At 31.3% G+C, this 24,090-nt stretch overlaps 1 protein-coding gene across 2 annotated transcripts in view; it reads right to left on the minus strand.

Moving 5' to 3' along the window:
• Positions 1 to 476: 476 nt before the first annotated feature.
• LOC143076498 (sodium-dependent dopamine transporter-like) overlaps positions 477 to 24,090 on the minus strand; it is a 76,849-nt gene continuing 53,235 nt past the window's right edge. For both annotated transcript variants that reach the window (XM_076252314.1, XM_076252315.1), the window contains exons 7-16: positions 22,323 to 22,461; positions 19,476 to 19,610; positions 18,696 to 18,799; positions 13,332 to 13,456; positions 9,350 to 9,462; positions 8,743 to 8,871; positions 7,362 to 7,461; positions 5,612 to 5,712; positions 4,749 to 4,916; positions 477 to 3,646 (exon numbers count right to left, since the gene is read on the minus strand). In XM_076252314.1, coding sequence (XP_076108429.1) covers positions 3,536 to 3,646; positions 4,749 to 4,916; positions 5,612 to 5,712; positions 7,362 to 7,461; positions 8,743 to 8,871; positions 9,350 to 9,462; positions 13,332 to 13,456; positions 18,696 to 18,799; positions 19,476 to 19,610; positions 22,323 to 22,461 — 1,225 coding nt within the window. In that variant the 3' untranslated portion in view covers positions 477 to 3,535. The remainder of the gene's footprint in view (positions 3,647 to 4,748; positions 4,917 to 5,611; positions 5,713 to 7,361; positions 7,462 to 8,742; positions 8,872 to 9,349; positions 9,463 to 13,331; positions 13,457 to 18,695; positions 18,800 to 19,475; positions 19,611 to 22,322; positions 22,462 to 24,090) is intronic.

The following is a 24,090-nucleotide window of genomic DNA, read 5'->3' on the forward strand; positions in this document are numbered from 1 at the left end:
GTAGTGCAAAGGCAAACATTTCGACAAAAGAGTTCTGACATTAAACTGTTTGAGTTGGATACAACTTACACATATTATATTGGATAACTCCAAACATATACATATATGTGATTGGATAATTGCATTAAAGTATTGTCGACTGTGAATTCTTAACAAAATGCTGTTGAAAATTTGAGCTTTTTTTTTTTTTTTATCTTTGCATAACTTTAAGATTTTACAGCTGTTCTGGTTAATAGTTTTAATTTGCCAATATTAAGAATTACGATACGTACAACTTATATTGGTCATTGGTCCCACAAAACTATTATGTAAAAATCACAAAAATGCTGAACTCTGAGAAAAATTAAAAACAAAAAGTCCGTAATCAAATGGCAAAATCAAAAGCACAAACGATTAAAATCATTAATAAAACATGTTTGTTAAAGGCTATCAGGTTACTAAGTTGATAGAAATATCAAATAATTAAACACTATTCATTACATTTATCAATTTTATTATACAATATACAAATGTATACTATACAACATTAACAACAACATTTCACAACATAAACATTATACAATACTGTTCATATTGCTAGAGAGACCGATTAAGGCACTTCTCTGTAGATCATTGTTCGTCTGGAACATATGGCGGATTGGTGTTCATCTTTAAAAGAAATGTGGATTCATTATTTTTCGTGGATTTAGTGCATATAGGTGAACCACGAATTTAAATGCTTAATTACAAATTGCATGCAGGCTTGAGAAAAACCTCGAAATTAAATATCCTCAAAAGTGTAAATAGTAAAATCACAAAAATACTGAACTTAGAGGAAAATCAATTTGGAAAGTCCATAATCACATGGCAAAATCAAATAACAAAACGCATCAAAAACGAATGGACAAGAACTGTCATATTCCTGACTTGGTACAGGCATTTTCAAATGTAGAAAATGGTGGATTAAACCTGTAAGTTTTTTCTTAATCCACGAAAATTTGTTCCCACGAAAAATTAATTAATCAACATTACATTTACGTGTCCTTGTGACTTTTTGGGGCTATGGAAAAAAAACCATAGAAAAGGTAGAAAAGGTTATTTGCAAATCATGAATGAAATGCTTGATGCAGTCAGACAGATGGAAGTGGATGGAATATAATTGGAAGAGTACTCTTTTTTTTTTATCAAAACCCACACCATGGTACAATTTATAATACGATATAGTATATTTAGTCATTTTCTCATTAAATAATGGTCTCCTGGTTGGTTTCATAAAATTGAGAATGGAATATGTCAAAGAGACAACATCCCGACCAAAAAGCAAATATATGTATAAATGTAAAGAATGTATATAAAAAGGGGTGACAAAGTGTTTTGTTTCATTTATATATTACTAATTCATTAAATTGCGTATAACAAACTTTTAAGGTTTTATTTGATATGAAAATATCAGGAGGTCACCAGATTCTTCCTTTTTCTTAAATTGTCTCGATACATGAAGTGTTGATCACGTCAAAATAAGTGTCACACAATGCAAAATCACAATTTTTTTTCTCATCCAATCTTAATTGACAAGAACACAAGTTGGACAAAAATTCTATGAAATTTGAAATATATCCGAATTATGTATACGTTGTCCTTACATGTTGAAATATATTTGTGATATTTAAAACGGGGCGTTTAACATAAGTCCATAATCATTTTCATCATTAACTAAATTCGAAATAATGGAAAATACTAATTGGATGAAAAAATAGATAGAAATATTCGTGGTAAAGGCCTCTGCGTATATTTAATGAAATTAAAGTTAAAAGACTACAATATCCACGTAACTCTAAAACATATCAATAAAAGTTATTCATTGCTCATTGTCTGCTTACATAGGCTAGCATAGTTACTTTTCTTGTAGCATGTATGGGAAGGAGGAATAATGAGAATTTATGTTCATAGACATCCCAGAGAATACAAATAAAATTGAATTAACAAAAAAATCACATAGGAGTAAATTGTTCTTAACCCGTACTTCACTAATGCATCTTATGAATGAATTTTCCTTGGTTTTCTGTAGAACAGGGTTACTGTTTAAAGACGAGTATAAGATGGATTGAAAAGACAAAAATATACCCAAAAAACGTCAAACACCTTTTCGAGATTTGATGAAAAATATTTGTGAACCGACAGTAAGTAAATATATATAAAAAATGATAAGATAAAAACGTTATAATAATAATAATAATAAAAAAAACAATAAATTTTATACATAAAAAAGAGATACATGAATGACTTTTTGTGAAAACAACCAGATTCACAACTGAGAAAGTATATACATTGAAACCTTCCTGTCATAAAATAAGTACACCCGTTATTCTTTTGAGTTAGCTAAGAGAAGAAATTTCATACAATGTTAAAACCTGTAAGTTATACTCTTCAACAAATATACACCAAAAGGAATACAGAAATGATAATGTCTTATTGCTATTGTGAATATAGATTTGAGAGTTAAATCTTTATGCCATGCTTAATAACATGTTAAATAGAACTGTACATGTGTAAGTTGATGTATACAAAATCCAATACAAATTTCACTATAATAGTATTGCCAATTACACGTATGAACAATTCACAACATTACTTTTTTTTAACAAAACACAATCTGAATAATAAAACATCAATATGTTACAAGATCATTATACATTAATTATAATTGTAATTATTGCACATTAAAGTTTAATTAAAATCTGATCATATATACAGTAAGTGGTATAAATTAACATAGTCGCCTAGTTTTTTAACATATCAAAATTAAGATTGAAATTGTGTAAAAGTTGTTCGAATACATTTGAATTTCTTGTGATACATTTATTTGCTCAGCAAAGTTTTCTGCATCAACACAATTTACTTGTGCAGTCAATTTCTGTACACCACATGTAAAAAACATTTGTTTTCTTTTTTAATTGAATTGAAATACGTCTTTAAATTTGATTTGATCTAAATACATTAACCAAGAAATTAACAGTTTTGTCAATGCAATTATGCTATTGCTTTAATCTATCTTTTTTTTCAGAAGACTGAATGTGATATAATGATTCTTTACTATAATACAAACCTTATTAATTATACATGCCTTATACGAAAGATATATATAACAAGTTATGGCAGATATATCAAACCTAAAAAAAAGTACAAACACAAATAACAAATGCTACCAAGAACTATTCAGTCGTATTGAATCCGAATAATGAAGAATATATCATTTGAGAACTTCAGATACAAACTGTGTTTCTTGGAATACCCATAGAACATTATATATGCCAAAATCTTTAGCTTGACAAAACTACCACACATATAATTTGATGCAAACATTTAATTCTCGTTTTTTACAAAAATCGTACTGTCTCATCTTCCATGAATGACCAAATACTACCAGTAAGTAAACTCTGAGCTCATTCATATCAAACAGAATTACATGATTTGGCCAATCTATCAAATGCAGATTTCCTCACTGATTTCATGAATATGTAAATTGGCAGTCACGTGATGATTATCTTATGACTAGTTATACACTTTCGCCTCCAACGTCTGCCCCGCCATTCATTCTGACGTCATTGTATGTTGCTTTAATATAATTGTCTCTGTCTTTTGTTGGTTTAAGTAAATAACGTATCCTCTGTAAAGTAAAGTTATATGAATGCATCAAGGTAAATGAAAATCGTAAAGATACTGCTTCATGGCCCGTTACCAATTCCTTTCAAAAATTTCATTGTTTGTGTGTTTTGGGTAAAAAAAATAGATTTGAAGATTTTTTTTCATATAAAGTTAATACTATACACATGTTCCTTCTATTCATCGTTCATTAAAATAGTATTTTTAAAGCTTATTGTTTTCACTAAACCTTTAAGTAAAGTTTCAAGACTATGAAATCTGGAAAATGAAATACTTTTAAATATGTATTACTAAACACCTCCATGTTTAGTCTAACCTGTGTTTTATTGTTACATGTATTTTCTTATAATTTAATTTTGGATGTAACACGTCTTCTGATTGGCTGACGTTATTTTGTTATGAGCCCATAGACATAATTAAGTCATGTGACCGTGACGTCATCAACGTTTTTTCATGGTTTTCTACGGTTTAAAATGGATTTAGAATTAAATCATAATAAATGACTGTAATATTTTTTCTGTCTATTCAAAATAACATAAAAAATGTGGTGCACACTGTTAAATAACCCGCTATGCGCGTTATTCAGTGTGCACCAAATTTTTTATGTTATTTTGAATAGACAGAAAAAATATTACAGTCATTCCTTAATTAGAAATCTGTAGAAACTAAAATATGCTCCTCCAAAGAAGACATTTTTTTGAAGAGGATATTGTTTCTCACAGTTCATTTCAGTTTTTTTTTATTGATCGAATATAAAAAAAATGTTGGAGATTGGATTTCCAAATATGTTGATATTGATGTTGCCATCTTTTTTTCTTAAAGTATATTTTTAACGTTATCCATCTGACTATAATATTTTATTACTCATTCAAAATGTTGTTAAAAATTAAAGGGAAAAATCAACTTATGCATTTCAAGAGAAATTAAGGGTCGTTATTGTGACAATGTGATCATAACAAGCAAACAGTGTGTTTTTACAGGATTTTTACATTTGCTGATACTTGATGTGTATTCTTTATATCCTCAAATTGGGGACTGCCAATTATATGAACGTAAACTACTGTGAAAATTCCCGACGTTTGAAAAAACCAAATTGTCATAGTTACCTCTACTGGTGACCCGCTTGCTTGACAAAATCCTATAAGGGCAAACAATGGAATGCATATGACGGAGGAACCAGCCACAAACCAACCAATGATATTTGCTCCATCGGGATAGACATAATCAGCATATGTGATTGGTTGGAATGATATTACACCATACAACATGATCACCTGTTTCAGGAAAAAAATATAAATTACTGACAGAAATTTTTAAAATTAAACAAATAAACTTACATTTTACGTGTTTTTGTGAATGCTATCATCCGTCTCAATACTTACTTTAATATCGTTTTTCATTAATTATATCGTAAGATCCAGGTTCATTAATTTCATATGGAAGCTGTTATCACATACTAGCAGTCCATTTCTATGGATGTTGGCGTTTGGTTTTACAGGAGAACAGTGTTTTTGTTCCGTTTTTCTCCCTCTTATAGTTGATCTGTTTCTTTCAGTTTTGATTTGTGACCCGGATTTGTTTTATTAAAACCGATTTATGATTGTTGAACAGCGGTACGGTAATATTGCCTTTATTTACTCATCATGATAATCATAAAGCATTGCGAATTATAAACCAAACGCAAATGCAAAACGTGTATCTAAAAATTTCACACGATACAATAAATAAAATCAATCACAAACTCAAAACACAAAAATAAACGTCTAAACATACATCTATCAAAAAGTGGTAAGTAATTTTGAAAACTTTATATGGTACCAAGACCAAAATTGTAAGACCGTCATGACCGAGATATGCAGATAATGTGCAGGCAACCTCATCCCCTATTACGCTGCCTGAATAATGTATATTTTTCGCATGGTATATATTCCTACGAAAATAAATGTTTTATTGCTATGCAATCACTTACCAGGAGGAAAACTGGTGCAACCACCATCCAACAGATTCTCCAGTAAGGTCCAGGTCCATGTCCAATCATGGTTTCAATGTCACCAGAAAATCGGCCAACTCCTGGAATCAACACAATATTGAATATTCGAATTTTTACAGAAATGCCTTGTACAGTATAGGCATTACTCGTATATGTTTGACATTTAAAACCCACGAATTCATCTTTCATTCATTTTTTGATCAATGAAAAGAAGGCTATAATGCGAATAAATATTTTGCTAAGCTCAGCCAAATTATTTGTGTTATTTTCTTAATTTTAGGATGAAATATCTACTTCAGATGTCGGGTGATCTCTTGACTATAACCACAATATTTCTATGACGCGGAACTATTTAAAAAGAACTTTTCTTCTGACACTGTGGTCAACGTTCATCAGTGTTTGTTGACAATCATTTCTATGTTTTCACTGCATTGTTTCAAAATTTCCAGGATTGAAGTTTGTTAATATAACTTAATATGGTATACCGATGAAAATGTATTGACTTGCAGGTATAAGCAGACTATTTTTACATCAATCCAGAATGTAAGGTATAAGGATCCTACATTCCGTTGTCAGTCCAATCAATGTTTAGGGTATGCATGTGATGAGACAAAAAACATCTTCAAGATCAGACAACAGTATCCAGAGCAAAATGGAAGAACAGATTAACTTTTGTTTCATTTATTGAATACCGCAAAGGGACGACTGCTTCATTTTCTATTTTGTACTTAAAATTTTATTTCAAAAGGGAATGCTACCAAAGTACAATTTAAGAATTTCTTTATTTGATAATAAAGCCAATCAAAACGTTTGGCTTGTTACAACCTTTAATATGACTGACATCACAAGAACCTATTCCTGTGTTATGCAATATGTTTACGGCGAGGTATATGAAATGTTTTTCTTCGGGGAAACAGTACTTATATAGGACACTATCTGTATTGTTAACTAAACAAGAAATCAAATGTATATGTCGTCACGAAACTCCAATATTACATTGATATAATTAGAAAAACATTTCTTTAACGTTAATATCAAAGTCTAACAACATTGGAGTGGTGACCAAAGGCTATTGTTTGTACTAAATTGAAACCGTTCAACATTATCTAATTGATTTGGAAAATAAATGACGTCATCCAATATTGTCAATATTGTCGTCAACATATTGATATGGCTTAATTCGTGTTTGTTAATTAAAACGTTGAATACCATGGTTTATGACCTTTTATACAATTCAAACATTTCAAACACAGGAAAGGCCTCAGGTGCATATGAGTAAGAAGACATGGAACGCAATAATAAGCTTCACCTAATTGTACTTAATACAGCGACTTTTTCTAAAATGTAGGATTTCATTATCGGCTGATATTTAATTAAATAAAATCATGATAGATACCAGGATTAAAATTTTATGTTTCTATCAGACGCGCGTTTCGTCTACAAAAGGCTCATCAGTGACGCTCGAATCAAAAAATGTTAAAAGGCAAAATAAAGTACGAAGATGAAGAGCATTGAGGACAAAAAATTCCAAAACGTTTTGCCAAATACAGCTAAGGTAATCTATGCCTGAGGTAGAAAATCCTTAGTATTTGATATAAAAAAAAAAGCATACAATAATACTGAAAAAGAACAGAAATAAGATTTATAAATGAAGCAAACGCATTTAACTGTTTGAAATACCATTCAAATGAGCAGCATGTATAAATATGAACTATGATTCATAACTTACCATAGACCCAAGAAACAATCATAGTTTCAAAGAAAACTGCAAACAATATAGAATATCCGGCAGCAAAATTATCCATTAAGTTCACAACAAGGACTCCACCCTGTAAAGAAATGTGTCTAAACATAAACTTGGTAACATATTACTGGACACATATTAGCAAATTAGCGATAAGGCTTGATATATCCAAGTAAATCAAAATAGAATGCAACTATGCACTCTAAATTTTCATATAAAGTAAGGCTATACCAAAAGAGCGATACAACCCAAAAAATAACACTTTTTTGCCAACATAAAAAGTCAAAATAACTGTACAAAGTCGGGGTTAAGACGGTCTTTACCCATTCGTTTGATGTGTTTTGGCTTTTGATTATGCAATATTTCATATAAAACTGTCCGATTTCAATTTTCCTTTGAGTGGGTATCTTTGTTATTTTTACTTATTTAAAGGAGAGACGACAAATCAAAGCACGAAAAATGAAAGATTGAAGTCCATCAAAAACCATTGTTGAGTTCTTATATGGCGAAATAGAAATAGATTTCCTTTAAAATTTCTGCGAAACACGACCATTATTACGAAGAATTATTACTATTTTCGCATCTCAAATTCTGTTTTGAATATGAGCTCGAGCATTAGAAGACATCTAGAAATTTGTGTGTTTGTGAATAAGGAAATAAGTAAATAAATTGAAAATTGAAAAAAGAAGTTTGTGTAATCCTACTCAATTTTATCTTCATTCAACAGAATTGGACTAGGTCGTTAAAATAAAAAAAAAATCATCTTTTTAGTCGTCATACGATAGGCTAACTCGAAAACATTTGACTATCAACACAGAGCCCAAGAATATATTCTTAACCAGTGGATACATAAACTTTAAATATCATATCTGGCGAAATAGAAATAGATTTCCTTTAAAATTTCTGCGAAACACGACCATTATTACGAAGAATTATTACTATTTTCGCATCTCAAATTCTGTTTTGAATATGAACTCGAGCATTAGAAGACATGGTGCGACATGGTGCACTTTTGTTTTCAGGCGACGATTGTACATTTTTACTAACTGTTTTTGCGTCAAATAGTCAAGATTGAGGTAAAATTTCTATTGTGTGGGACTTAACTGCTACGTTGTAAGACTCATCAAAAGGATATTTTAAACCCACAATGCAATGTTGCCTCAAAATACAAACTCAAGATTTGATTTTGGAACTACTAGTAAGGAATTGATTGTCATGCACTTTATTTAAGAGGCTATTTTGCCGTCATTCAACTTCCTGTTTTTTAACATTGTTGTGTCCAATTGCATTTGATATTGCACTCCCGGATTACGAACATTAACATGAGACTTCACACACAAAATGGTTGCTGATTTGTCATACTTACCTCTGTACAAAACGCCAGGCCAACTATAAAGTAAAGAGCAAATAAACAGAAGACGAACAACTCTCTGTGTTTCCGCAATATAGGAAATTCATCCGATAAGGCTGTAATGATTGCTTCTGAACCTCCAAACTACAAAGAATATTAAACCAGATAAAAGTTCCTGTTTTCTATTTTCAGCGGAAAGACATGCATTATAAGAATAATAGAAATTGGATATTCTGATTGGTTTAAGAGTCTCTTACATAGACAGAGACTGCACACTCGAAGAAGTATATTCTAATTTCAATTGTAAATTTTTTGTCTCGGTATAATTTTTCATTAATTTTTACTGTTCAATTCTATGATTAAATCGTTTTCACATCAACGACTATTTTTCAAGCAAATAATAACTTTTTTAAACTTTGATTTAAACTGTTTTGCTGGAATATGTAAAGCAGGTGCAGAAATCGTCATCAGTGTTAAAATGAGACAAATTGACGTACATGGAAGGGTACAGACAATTCACCATGCGCGCTTCAAGAAAATAATGAGTTGAAATCCAAGTATGAATTAACATGTGTTCTTTGAACGGTTGCTGTTAAATATTCTTATCAATAGATTAACTTACGGAACTATCAAGCCCAAGAGTGAGAAGCATCAAGAAAAATATGACGGCCCAAAATGGTGCACCGGGTAATGTTGCAATACCTTCCGGGTAGACTATAAATACTAGTCCCGGACCTACAATACAAATAAGTCAGCAAATTATCATCACATAATCCAATTAAGAATGGACTCTTGTCAGGTTGAGGTTCGTTCTTTGTTTATGTTCAATGTTTTTCTTCTTTGTATTAATCTGATAAGTTACGCTTTTTTAACTGATTTTTAAAGTTTGTTCTTATGTTGTACTGTTACACTGCTGTTCTAGGTTAAGGGAATTGTTAAGTGTTTATAAACATGCTTAAACACGCCACATTCTGTATGGGCCTGTACCAAGGCAGGAGTCTGTAGTTAAGTTGTTGTTAGTTGTTGTTAGTTTTCTCAAATGAATTGTTTCATATTTTTCATGTCGTGGCCTTTTACGGCCCACTATACGGTATGGGGTTTCTCATTGTTAAAGCCGTACGGATGCCTTTATTGGCATATACCCTCTTTCTTTGAACTTTGTTGGATAGTTTTCTAGTTTTTAGCTCACCTGGCCCGAAGGGCCAAGTGAGCTTTTCTCATCACTTGGCGTCCGGCGTCCGTCGTCGTCCGGCGTCGTCCGTCGTCCGTCGTTGTTAACTTTTACAAAAATCTTCTCCTATGAAACTACTGAGCCAAATTTAACCAAACTTGGTCACAATCATCATTGGGGTATCTAGTTTAAAAAATGTGTTCGGTTACTCGGCCAACCAACCAAGATGGCCGCCATGGCTAAAAATAGAACATAGGGGTAAAATGCAGTTTTTGGCTTATAACTCTGAAACTGAAGCATTTAGAGCAAATCTGACATGTTAAATTGTTTATTAAGTAAAGATCTATCTGCCCTGAAATTCAGACGAATCGGACAACCGGTTGTTGGGTTGCTGCCCCTGAATTGGCAATTTTAAGGAAATTTTGCCGTTATATGGTTATTATCTTGAATATTATTATAGATAGAGATAAACTGTAAACAGCAATAATGTTCAGCAAAGTAAGATTTACAAATAAGTCAACATTACCAAAATGGTCAGTTGACCCCTTTAGGAGTTATTGCCCTTTATAGTCAATTTTTAACCATTTTTCGTAAATCTTAGTAATCTTTTACAAAAATCTTCTCCTCTGAAACTACTGGGCCAAATTAATCCAAACTTGGCCACAATCATCATTGGGGTATCTAGTTTAAAAGATGTGTCCGGTGACCCGGTCAACCAACCAAGATGGCCGCCATGGCTAAAAATAGAACATAGGGGTAAAATGCAGTTTTTGGCTTAACTCAAAAACCAAAGCATTTAGAGCAAATCTGACTGGGTGAATTTGTTCATCAGGTCAAGATCTATCTACCCTTAAATTTTCAGATGAATCGGACAACTCGTTGTTGGGTTGCTGCCCCTAAATTGGTAAGTTTAAGGAAATTTTGCTGTTTTGGTTATTATCTTGAAAAATATTACAGATAGAGATAACCTGTAAACAGCAATAATGTTCAGAAAAGTAAGATTTACAAAAAGGTCAATATGACTGAAATGGTCAATTGACCCCCTAAGGAGTTATTGTCCTTTATAGTCAATTTTTAACAATTTTCATAAAATTTGTAAATTTTTACTAACATTTTCCACTGAAACTACTGGGCCAAGTTCATTATAGATAGAGATAATTGTAAGCAGCAAGAATGTTCAGTAAAGTAAGATGTACAAACACATCACCATCACCAAAACACAATTTTGTCATGAATCTATCTGCTTCTCTTGTTTAATATTCACATATACCAAGATGAGCGACACAGGCTCTTTAGAGCCTCTAGTTTCATCAGTAATCATACATCATCTCCTTATTTTTACATACAAGTAGCAGTCCATCTAGGACTTATAATGTGTCATGGTGTATTAAAATGCAAGTGAATCAAAAAGTTTTAATAAAAAAACAAGAATGAGTCACCAATCCGCACTATCATTTTTTATGTTCAGTTGAACGTGAAAATGGTGTTAAATCTCTTATTTGGCATTACAATTAGAAAGATCATGTCATAGGGAACATGTGTACTAAATTTCAAATTGATTGGACTTCAACTTCATCAAAAACTACCTCGACCAAAAACTTTAACCTGAACCGGGACAGACGGGCGAACAGACGGATGAACGGATGAATCGACCAACGAACGAACAGACGGACCCACAGATCAGAAAACATAATGCCCATAAATGGGGCATCAAGTGATATTCTTGCCCCTCTTCTTACTAATTAATTGCTCTACTGTTGTTAAGTGTATAAAATTATAAAATTAGATACCAACCCACAGCAATACAATAATTAAACAACATAAAAACCAACAACACTTTAATCATAAGTTGACCCTTCACTCTATCATTTTGTGAAAGTGTGTGTTTAGTTACAGATTTGTCGAAGATGACCTCACATTCTGAATTACATATACTGTGGATTCACAGTTGTTTGATTTTGCCATGTGATTATGGACTTTCCGAATTGATCTCTGAATTCAGTATTTTTGTGATTTTACTTTTAATTTATTTTCGTGGGTACAAATTTCGTGGATGAATGTAAATTTGTATGTTCGTGGATATTAATTTTCGTGGTTTTGCGGAGAACTGAATATAGAAAATTTGTCATTCGTTTAACATTAAATTTCATGGTTTACCTATACCCACAAAATCCACGAAATTTGGTATCCGACAAATAATTATGAATCTACAGTATACCAGTACTGTAAATTGAAAAAATATTTACCTTAATATTTTGAGACTGTATTTTTATTTGAACCGTTTTGTAAGCCGCAATATACGTATATGAACATAATTTTATCATAGATATAAATTCTAGAGATTCTTATATTTTATACACCAATTATTCAACACAATTTTAGACGTTGAAACTTATTGCAATTAAGAAGTTAATGATAATACAGGAGCTTTTGGCAAAATGATTTATTGACTTTTAACAGGAATAATCGAAATTAAGAAATCTATCAATCGCTTATTGTACCGATGTTGTATACATGGTATCTTTTTGATTATGAAGAATATTGCAATAAACGGAAGGTTTCTCGTATAATGAGATAAGAAATGTCAATTAACATATATTTGCAAAACAAAACATGTGCATATCAGTTACATAACCATATCACGTTTGAATGGTTTTACATTATCTTATCGGGGCCTTATAAAGCTGACTATGCGGTATGGGCTTTGCTCATTGTTGAAGGCCGTACGGTGACCTATAGTTGTTAATGTCTGTGTCATTTTGGTCTTTTGTGGATAGTTGTCTCATTGGCAATCATACCACATCTTCTTTTTTATATTACACTTGTAACTTTGGGGCCCTTTATAGCTTGTTGTTCGGTATGAGCCAAGGCTCCATGTTGAAGGCCGTACCTTGACCTATAATGGTTTACGTTTATAAATTGTTATTTGGATGGAGAGTTGTTCATTGGCACCCATACCACATCTTCCTATACCTATATCAACACGTTACACAAACATCTTACATATAGTTCTAATATTAACGACCTCAAGCCCGAACAATACTGTAACTGATGCTAATGGGTATAGTTTGAGTAAAATTAAAGAAAATGCATTAGGATCAGTAAGGGTTGAGATCTCATCCCGCCGCATGTTTGCACCTGTCCCAGGTCAGGAGCCTCTGGTCTGTGTTAGTCTTGTATTATTTTTAATTTAAGTTTCTTGTATACAATTAGGAGTTTAGTACATAGTTCATTATCACTGAACTAGTATATATATTTGTTAAGGGGCCAGCTGAAGGACGCCTCCGGTTACGGGAATTTCTCGCTGCATTCAAGACCTGTTGGTGACCTTCTGCTGTTGTCTGTTCTATGGTCGGGTTGTTGTCTCTTTGACACATTCCCCATTTCCATTCTCAATTTTGTCACTTAGAAATGACAATTTAATAAAACCTACCTTCTTGGGCAACACTAGAAATATGGACGCCTGCTTTTTCAGCCATGTATCCTAATATCATGAAGATGACAAATCCCGAGAAAAAACTAGTCAAACAATTAATTGCACTTGTGATCAAAGCATCTCTGTAAGAAAAACAAACAGTTGTGTGAAAAAAAAATTAAAGTTAGAATAGCTTACTTGATACCAATAAAGATCAAAAAAAAATTCTCAGATTTATATGTTAATTGCAGACCGTGTCAATATCCATGTTTTGACCAATACGTGCATTATTTGTATATTCGGAGACAAATTTGTTAAAGCACGTTTTCTTGTTTCTAAGTTCTAGACATTCATTTCACATTATATTGTTTTGTAGTAACTGAATAAAAATTGCGTGTGTGAGAAAGATAAACACAAATTAAATCACACCAACCAATGTTTTCATCTTAACACTAATCGTGGATTTTAAAGTGTTGTTTTGTCAGTCTTTGACAAATTTTTGACATTTGAATGTTCTATAATAACAAGGAAAGAATCTGAATGCAACTTATAATGATAACTTTACACTGCAAGTGACAATATACCAAACCCAGAAAAATTCAACTACAATGTAAATACTGGTAAGCATATTGTTTTTAAAAATTAAACTGGACTAAATTAAAATAATTATACACCATTTCATGAGCTGATTACGCTCGTCACAAGTCACAATGTATCAAAGTAAACAATTATAGGTCAAAGTACACACACCGAACAGCAAGCTATAACGGCCCCAACAATGGCTATTGTAAATCAATTCAAACAGGAAAATCAACGGTCATATCTATATAAAAAAGAGAAATGAAAAAACCTATGTGTCACATCAATAAACGACAACCACTGAACAATAGGCTCCTATATGACAAGTCAATTGTATAATTTTTATAAAGGTTGTAAACAAATCACATATAATTTTAAGGGAGTTCGTTTCTCAGTTTCAAAGTAATTAACTTTTCAAAACACTAGTTTATATTAATAGGGGGTTAATAACGGAACACAAAGAGCAAAAAAAAAGATATATATATATATATATATAGGTCACCGTGCTTATTTTCTAAATATTAGCCATTGAAATTTTGGCGGGAAACTATTCTCTCTTAACTTTTCATAGTTTTATCATTGACGAGTTTAGGTTCTCAAAAACTTTTAAAGTTTAAAATTTTATAAGACTTTTACAGTTGGCTTATCATTATACATATACAAGATTTACAAAAAGAAAAATGGGGGTTACCGTGCAATTTTTTTCAAGGCAATTAAAAGGATAAAACCAGAGGATTCCGAAAATCTGACAAAAAATCCAAAACATTCAAGCTAGCTTCCTGAAGTACTTTCGTCGCACATGTAAAGAATCATTTCATTAAACAGCTGAATACTCTAAACTTATTTTTAGAGTGACAATGTTTGTCAAAAGGCTTTTATATTCATTTCAAAACATTTAAAAATTTGAAATTGACAAACATATAATTAAGATTCTTATTCTTCTTATACGATTAATCTTCGTTGGTTAAAACAAGCAGAAATTAAATTCTTGTCATAATGTACAGCAACTTGCATAGTTTTTAAAACTCTCTAGTGTCATCTAGATATGCTTTTTCATCTTCAAGTTTCTTTCTCACACTTAGAATATCCTACTTATCTTTTTATTCATATTAAAGTTAATGTCCGCTTTCAAAAATGGGATAAGAACTCTGGCGAGGCTTTCACAATATTGCGTTCTCTATGTACTTCAACTTCTTACATTGATTTGGACTTTAACATTTTTGGTTTGCACGTCATTGATGAGTAGTTTGAAGACGTAACGGTTGTTTGTCGTCAAAATTAAAATCCTGGTACCTTTGATCAGTTTGTTTACAATATAATTTCAATTTGATAAACATATACCTTAAACTCATCGATATCTCTGTTTGGTATGTGAAACGTTAGGAAAAAAAAATATCGCAATAAAGTCATCTAAAATTAGTATTATTGGTTCTATGTTTCTCATTTGAATCCTTTTACTTAAACTGTAAATGGTTAGATACAAGCAAATCTTTCAGAGTTCATATGAACCTTTTTGTTTGATGCCATTACATTAATGATCTAAGTACCAATTAACGAAGTCAATTTCCAACCAATTACCATTATCAAAACCAAATTGGGGTCATTTTATTCAAATTCCGGAAGCACGAGACATCCTAACGATTCTTTACTAATAGATTGGATCGTTTAAGATTAAACCAGCAATGATCATAACATAGCTGCAACCAGTAAACTCTTGCACGTTAATTTAGAACAAATTGCTTCATCTCTTATGTAGGGCTTCTTTTTAAAATTGACTATGAAATTAGAGTTACACCCTAGAAATATATTTGTCTGATAATTGGATAAATACGTCAGTTTTAGTAGTGAGTTTAGGATTATATGTTAAATCTAGGAAATAAACGATAGGTTATAAGAATTAAATTTAGAACTCGTTGCATACAAATAAATCCGAGACGCAAAAAGAAAATTTGGTAAAATAAAACGGAGCATAGTGTTTTGTAGAAAACTTAAATAATATCTCATGCGCAGAAAAAAATTACACTAACCGCGAAGAAAACAAATATAACCTGAAGTAACGTATATCATGTATATGTAATCATGACAAATTGTACCATACTAGAAGGACAGTTGAAATAGTGTATTACTAGTAGCAATATAAAAACATTTCGGAATTCGTGTGATTTTCTCACAGTGTTAGTGTTTAACTTATTAAGAATTGATTGCTTATTTTTGTAAATTTATTGGAATGTAAATGCGTTGACCGAAGTAAATTTTGAATGAAAAATGTGCGCATGGTCAATGTTTTACAAACTTATAAAATTCCTTAAAGAAGTATTCAATACTTATAATTTCCTTTTTCCTAGGATCTTGAAAACACTATTTCTATATATTTTTTCTTTTGTTTTACATGTGCACATCATTCTGGAAGCTAGTGTCATCATGAATGATACATTTAATTCTAATATAAAGTTTAATTTCAGAATGACGCGAGATTGTTGATAACCAATCAAAATAAAGTATTACAATGAAACATAAATGTGACGTAATTCCCTTGATTGGTATTATATCGTCGTAATATGATAAGATTTGAACATCGGTAAGCTACTATTTATATCCTGACGATCGGTAATACTAATAAAAGTTACGTATCCTCAAGATGACCAGTAGTATCTTCAAAACTTAATCCTTACCCTTCTGGAGCACCCGAGTTTTTGGTGGGTTTCGTGTTGCTTAGTCTTAATTTTTCTATGTTTTGTTATGTGTTCTATTGTTTGTCTGTTTGTCTTTTTCTTTATCTAGCCACCGCGTTGTCAGTTTATTTTCGATTTATGAGTTTGAATTCCCATCTGGTTTCTTTCGCCCCTCTTTTAATCATTATATAAAATTCCCAAATAGCATATTCTTAAGTATAACAATCTTTCAAAGTTAATATATCATTAGGCTAGCATAATATGATTGTACGCCGAAGAAAAGACTTAAACAAATAAATATTTTGTCAAGATGACCCGAGTCTGCAAATGAAAGTTATTATCAAGACGGCACTTACCATCTAATAGATTTCAATTACTTATATGTATATGATATATCAAAACAATCTAAACTAATATAAATATTTGTATTTTCCGCGACCAATGACGCAGAGAGAGCACTATAGTTTCCAGAGTAAAACATTAAGATGAAAAAGAATTCATGACAATAGAATTTGAAATTAAATAGCCATTATCACCCTTAAAGAGAAAACAATTGGACAACTAGCTTTTATATGTTTTAACATGAAAAATATTGTCTGTATTAAAAGTTGTATCATTGTGATCACTATTGCTGTTGAATTAATGCTCACAAATTAATCGTTAACAATTAACATTCATTCAGTCTATGTGATTCTAAAGATAACATTTTGGTTTTCCCTGTTTTTCTAAGTTCCCGGGAATATGGGTATTTAATCTATAATTGGTGAACTTTGTTTGAATTGGTGATTTAAATCACTTACAATGCATTAACCTATATATCTTTTTTAAAGTAATATTGTTTAAAAAAACATTAGTGCATAAAGGGAATAAAACAAAACATTGATTCGTAAATTACTAATTTCATAATTTGAGGAATTCAAAATATGTGAATGTTGGGAAGTTTAAGCAAATCAATTTACTTTTGATGGTATACTAATAATAATAATAATAATAATGATGATTAAATCAAGGGACAACATCAGCATTTTTCCATCACTTTTATAATGATAATAATAATAATTATAAAAGTGATGAAAAAATGCTGATGTTGTCCCTTTATTTACAAGAAATATATAACTTGTACTGGAAAACTTATCTGCTGTACCAGAACAATACTGCCTAACAAAATTTTTCTTAGGTAGAAGAATCCGTCTTTAAATGATCAAGTTGACTTTTAATGTTCAAAACTTATCAGATCGGTTATATTTTACCTTAAATTACTCGTTGCTTTCTTTCGGGTTGAATTGATATGATAACAGCTTATTAAGACTGAACAAACGCTATTTTCAGTCTAGACACATAAGCTATTTAACTTGTGAAAACAGACGTTCTTATCATCTATTTCAATCTTTTGTTAAAAAAATATTTTCAAAGAATAAAAATGTATAATCTGTAAAGTTTGTAAAATTTCTAAAGAATGCGCTGTTTTAAAAATGTAAAGAATTGCAGTTTTTTCCGTTTCTTTTTTGTTGGATTATCATTAGAGCGTCTTAGTTGTCTTTTTTCCAAAATTGTCAAAGTGAAAAATTTGATGTTGATGTTGATGTCATATATTTAGTGTGTTCGTTATATATTCTCATTTTATTTATCTGTCTATTATATATTCCCATCTTATCTCATCCATTAAGATGTTTTCATCTTATTCCATCTGTCCATTATATGTGCCTATCTTAATTCATGTGTCAATGGTAACTTCTCAACTTTTTAATCTGTGGTTATTATAACATTTGCCAAACAGTAGAGACGCTAAATAATTGTAACAAAGTACAGTATGACTTAGATGTGTCTTGCTTGGGGATTTTTATTTCTAAAGTGACATTGCTGTCTTTTACAAGTGGGAGGTTTAGCTAGCTTTGAAACCAGGTTTAATCCACAGTTCTCTATACAAGGAAATGCATGTACTATGCTAGGAATATGACATTTGCTTTCAATTTCGTTTGATGTGTTTGAGCTTTTGATTTTGCAGTTCAATAAAGGACTTTCCGATTTAAACTTTCCTTGGATTTTGTTTTTCATTTTTACCTTATTTTAATCATTGGTAAAAATATAAAACATAAGATAAACGAAATGAAACTACATATTATTCAATTACCTATAAACATTATTATGAAGTTCATTATAACTGGCAAATGCAAGTAAAACACCAAATCCTGGACCCAATGAGAAAAACACTTGTGTTGCAGCATCTACCCATACCTATAATACAAATATAAAAATACCAAAGAAAATAAAAACATTCGGGGATGTTATTCTGAACATATTATCAACTTTGATTAATGATCTCTTGAAAATAAAGTATTTAGAAAAAAGACATGGCTATTTTTTAAGACAACTCAATAATGTGGGTTGAATGTAGATTTTAATTGTCCCTGTCTCGTATATTTTCCATATTTTTCGTGCAGTACACTGCGAATACGAGTATGGGAAGATAGATATGATATTTGCAGAAACAGTTCATTGGTAAATAACACTGCTGAAGAAAGGTTACAATTTTATAATAAAATCATAAAATGTTAAAATTTACTTTCTATCCGCAACAAAAGAATGAATAAATAAAAGAACCGGTACTTAATAATTCTGCTCAGACCAAGTCCGGCACCAAAGAGATGGTGAAAATGCTTAGTCAGGAATATGACAGTTGTTAACTATTCATTTGAAAAGTTTGAGCTTTTGATTTTGCCATTTTCCTTTTTGAATGTTCTTCGGAGTTCTGTAGATTTGAGATTTTAATTTTCCAAAATATGTAGTATATATATTTCACAGTAAATACGGTATTCTTCTCCTTGTTGTCGATAGAGTGATTATGTTGGTTAGGAGGGCATTTAACGAATGCTTTTATTGTTATAAGCGAAAAACTGTTTAACCTGCTTACTTGTGATTCCTGAAGTTTTGTGGTATTAGGGGTGAGGTAGTAATAAATCCCTGTCCAGGCGCCATCTAGTGTCATTCCTCTTATCATCAAAATAAATAATACCACATACGGAAACAAAGCTGTAAACCATACAACCTGTAAAATATCAATATTAGTAAAAAGAACATTATTCTTAGGCTGCATACAAAGGATATGGTGTTAAATGTAATACAATGACAATATGAACATAATTATATAAAAAGTGGTCCATTTATGACTAACAATCAAGTCTGACCTCAACTAGACCGTCCGCCCTAAATTGTACCGTCTACCTTGAAGCGAAATATTTGGTACTAGTTTGGATTAACCGTATGATGTCCGTGAATATGATATGTGTAACTGGAATAATTATCAAAGGTACAACGATTATATTTTAATACGCCAGACACGCGTTTCGTCTACAGAAGACGTATCAGTGACGCTCAGATCAAAATGAATAGTTTTAAAGCCTAAGTAGTCCAAAGTTGAAGAGCATTGAGGACCAAAAATTCCAAAAGGTTGTGCCAAATACGGCTAAGGTAATCTATTCCTGGGATAAGAAAATCCTTAGTTTTTCGAAAAATTTAAAGTTTTGTAACAGGAAATTTATAAAAATGACCATATATGGAACCAAGATTGACAGGTATGGAAAGCAGGACAATGGTAATTAATTGATAGCATAAAACTCAACCGACCAAACAATAGCACTGACTAAACGATTTCGGGTTTCTGTAGTTTTTCTATTTTTCTATTTTTGTTTATGTCATGCACTAAAGGGGTATTTTGACTTCATAAATTAGATAGCCTTTGACATTGGTAAGTGTTTTGGATAGTTTTGATTTCTGATATGTTTACTGATACGATGTATCAGTGTCTCAATGCACTAAAGAGCGATTTTTTCGCGATCTAAGATCTCTATATACAAAAGAGTCGTATTATCTGCTATTCTTTCTTTTGTCTACATTTTTTAACCGAAGTGTGAATTCGCATGACGGGTGATTTACGCATAACAGGAGATGCTTATTCCTATCAACACAAAATGTTTGGCTCCTTTTGGAGTTAATGCGATTCTCTCGGTTTCTTTTTGTTACTTTGAGATTCGAACATCGGGGATAAACCGTCGCCTTAATTTACAACGTGTGACGTAATTTCTTAGCAGATACGATAAAAAGAATAAAGTTATTAATAGTCCAATACGAAGTATTTTCACATTGAATCATAAAAAGAAGAAACGCGTCGATTAATATTTATTTGAATAATGTTATTTTCTGTACAATTTCTCACCCTCTATATTTTACATGGGATAATACTATCAATAGACCAAATGTATTTCGATCTTTTTGAACTATTTGTTTTCTAAAATTTGTAGTCTTCTACTGTGTTGGTAATTGTTGTTGATTATTTCAAACAACTTTGGAATCATATGCATGTTTACGCACTAAGCATAATTTTGTTCGACATGTTGAATCATATTACATTATTGTTCGAAATGCGCTTAATTAACTCATATTGGCAATTCAAATAATATCAAAAAGCACATTCAACATCGATTAATTAATCAATCATTGCTTTACTAATGGCAAATGATAATTATCTCATTTACCGAAGAGATAAAATCAACGGTATTAAATAAAGGACGGATTTTGTAAGGTACGTCCACCGGGATGAAAGGCGGGAAATTTGGACAACATATACATAAAGACCCTGATTGTGTCGGTTGTTTTTCATTTTCCCGCTGATTGGTAGCTTTTAATTCTGTCGGTTTTACATCAATTATATGGTCAAATATCCTGTTTACAAAACTTTGAATTTTTTGAAAAACTAACAATTTTCTTATCCCAGGCATAAATTACCTTAGCCGTATTTGGCACTACATTTTGGAATTTTGGGTTCTCAATGCTTTTAAAATTTGTACTTGTTTGGCTTTGTAACTTTTTTTATTTGAGCGTCACTGATGAGTCTTATGTAGACGAAACGCGCGTCTGGTGTATTAAATTATAATGCTGGTACCTGATAACTATTATGTACTGCCCATTTTAAAATTTGCCTTGAGGATCGGTATTTGGCTGAAGATTTGATTCAATATATCGTCATTTACTAGCATTATCCCTTGAACTGACAGGGAGTAAGTTGTATACAAAAATGCACTTTCCTTAAATCAGTTTCATAAATGCAACTGACTAAAATTATATCACTCTTTATTATTTTAAATCATCAATCCAAATACTTCGAATTAGCTACCCGCATTGATAGTGAATAAAGCCATACATATCATTATAGCTCAAAATAATATGTTTCACTTTTGCAGGATTCTATATTTGGTGTTTCCAAAAAATCGATCACTACTGCATAGTGTATATCTCAAATTTTGGTATAATACTACTTGTCATTGTATTATTTCATAAAATTATTTACTTGTATGTGATGTTCTCTTTTGTTGCATTCTTAACATAAAGTAATTTCATTTTTGACCGATTTGAAAAAAAGATGCCGTAGAGATCACGAAGTGTAATCTCCACAAAAATTGAACGTTGAACGGCAATCAAATAACGAGATTAAAACTGCTAAAAAATTATACCATTAAAAATATACATAAATGGCCATAAATGAATAATCATTTAGTCACTTCAATTTTGGTATATATGATAAGTTTATGCATATTCTTAACAGAAACGAACGTGATACCAGAAAGTAGACACTGAATGAAGTATCGGTTGTCAGTTGGTTCATTCTCTACAATATATATTCTGTTATTAAGTTCAGAATGAATTAAGTGGTAATGTGAATATATTTGACATTACATATCAATTCTATTAAACCAGTTGTTACCTTTCCCGATGTGTGAATTCCTTTCCACATACTGAAGTAACAGATCACATATACTCCAAGGAGACACAAAGTGATCTCCCAGTTTATTCCACCGACGTCAAAAATCCCGGTACTTTTATGTAGTTTTAACATACCACGACTGAAATATAGATATTTATTATCAAAATAGTCTATGAATATTAAAAATACTTGTGCATGGTTCAAAATGGAAAGAAATTCCGACTAATTTTCATTTTTTTTTATTTGAATGTCATTTTCTCATAGAATATTTCTTATTCCTTATTTTATCTTTTGCAATGTCTTTCATTGTGACCTCATGCGGCGACTGTTTAACGACATTTCTGAAATCGCACTTGTACAACTTTAATATTGAATGCCGAAAAATTAATTACATGATAATTATAATAATAAAAAAAAACAAAACAGAACACAGTGAGAAATGAGACCAAATAGAGACACTATACTTACTTTAGTTAGATGATCATAATGATTTGAGATCAAAATAGTTTACATTGTGAATGGAGGGAAAGTATTTTAAAACTCTGACAATATATAATTGTGCATTGTAGGAAAGGGATACTTTGAAAGGGTTTTATTTTTCAATTGTTATTATGTGTTTTGAGATGAAACTTATAAAAAATTAGCAAACTTTGATCAATGTTGGGCAACTTAAGGGATTGAAAAGCTGAAGAAAATAAATATTCAAAAATCATATGACGAAAACTCTTCTCAGTCTTAAAAATGAGGGACGAAAGATTCCAGAGGGACAGTCAAACTGATAAATCGAAAATAAACTGACAACGCCATGGCTAAAAATGAAAAAGACAAACAGAAAAAAATAGTACACATGACACAACGTATAAAACTAACGAAAAACAACACGAACCCCACCAAAAACTGGGGGTGATCTTATGTGCTCCAAGAGGGTAAGCAGATCCTGCTCCACATGTGACACCCATTGTGTTGCTCATGTTATAACAAATCCGGTAAATAGTCTCATTCAGTAGGTCACATTCATGGAAAGGGAAAGGGATTGTAGTTACGACGTGAGGAACATATCCGATATTATCTGTGAAACGGTTATTCCATAACGTTCAAAATATGATTGAATAGTAGAAGGCCATCTGCGTCAGCATGTTATATCTGAACATCTCATTTAATAAGATATGACATAATGTGTTCTTGATTTATATCAGTAAATCTGTTGATCGTACAAGAGCGTAACGGATTTTGAACTCAATGTAAACACTTAATCTTTATCTTAAATCCTACATTTTCATTAATGTTAATATGACATTATAGCTAATGGGGTCAGATTCATTGCATTTATATTTTTATTGATATCTTTTGACAGCTGAATCGATCATAGCAGTAATTTGTTACACTTATATGATACAGTATCTGTCTGACCTTGTTTAAGCCAAAAGATTCTAATATTTTCTATTCCAATTTTTGCTTGTTCTGTGCTCGAACTTAATTGGAGCTAAGAATACAACCGTCAAAGAAAGTATCACATACGCAGCATCTTATATAGCACCCTCCGGAGCACCTGGGATCGCCTCTAGTATTTGGTGGGGTTTGTGTTGCTTATTCTTTAGTTGCATATGTTGTGTCATGTGTACTATTGTTTGTCTTTTTCATTTTTAGCAATGGCGTTGTCAGATTATTTCAGATTTATGAGTTTGACTTTCCCTCTGGTATCGTTCACCCCTCTTTTATACATATCATAAACATAAAAATGATGTTGATACTTGGAGAGATACCGTAA

This window comes from Mytilus galloprovincialis, chromosome 5 (assembly GCF_965363235.1).
Source record: "Mytilus galloprovincialis chromosome 5, xbMytGall1.hap1.1, whole genome shotgun sequence".
NCBI lineage: Eukaryota > Metazoa > Mollusca > Bivalvia > Mytilida > Mytilidae > Mytilus > Mytilus galloprovincialis.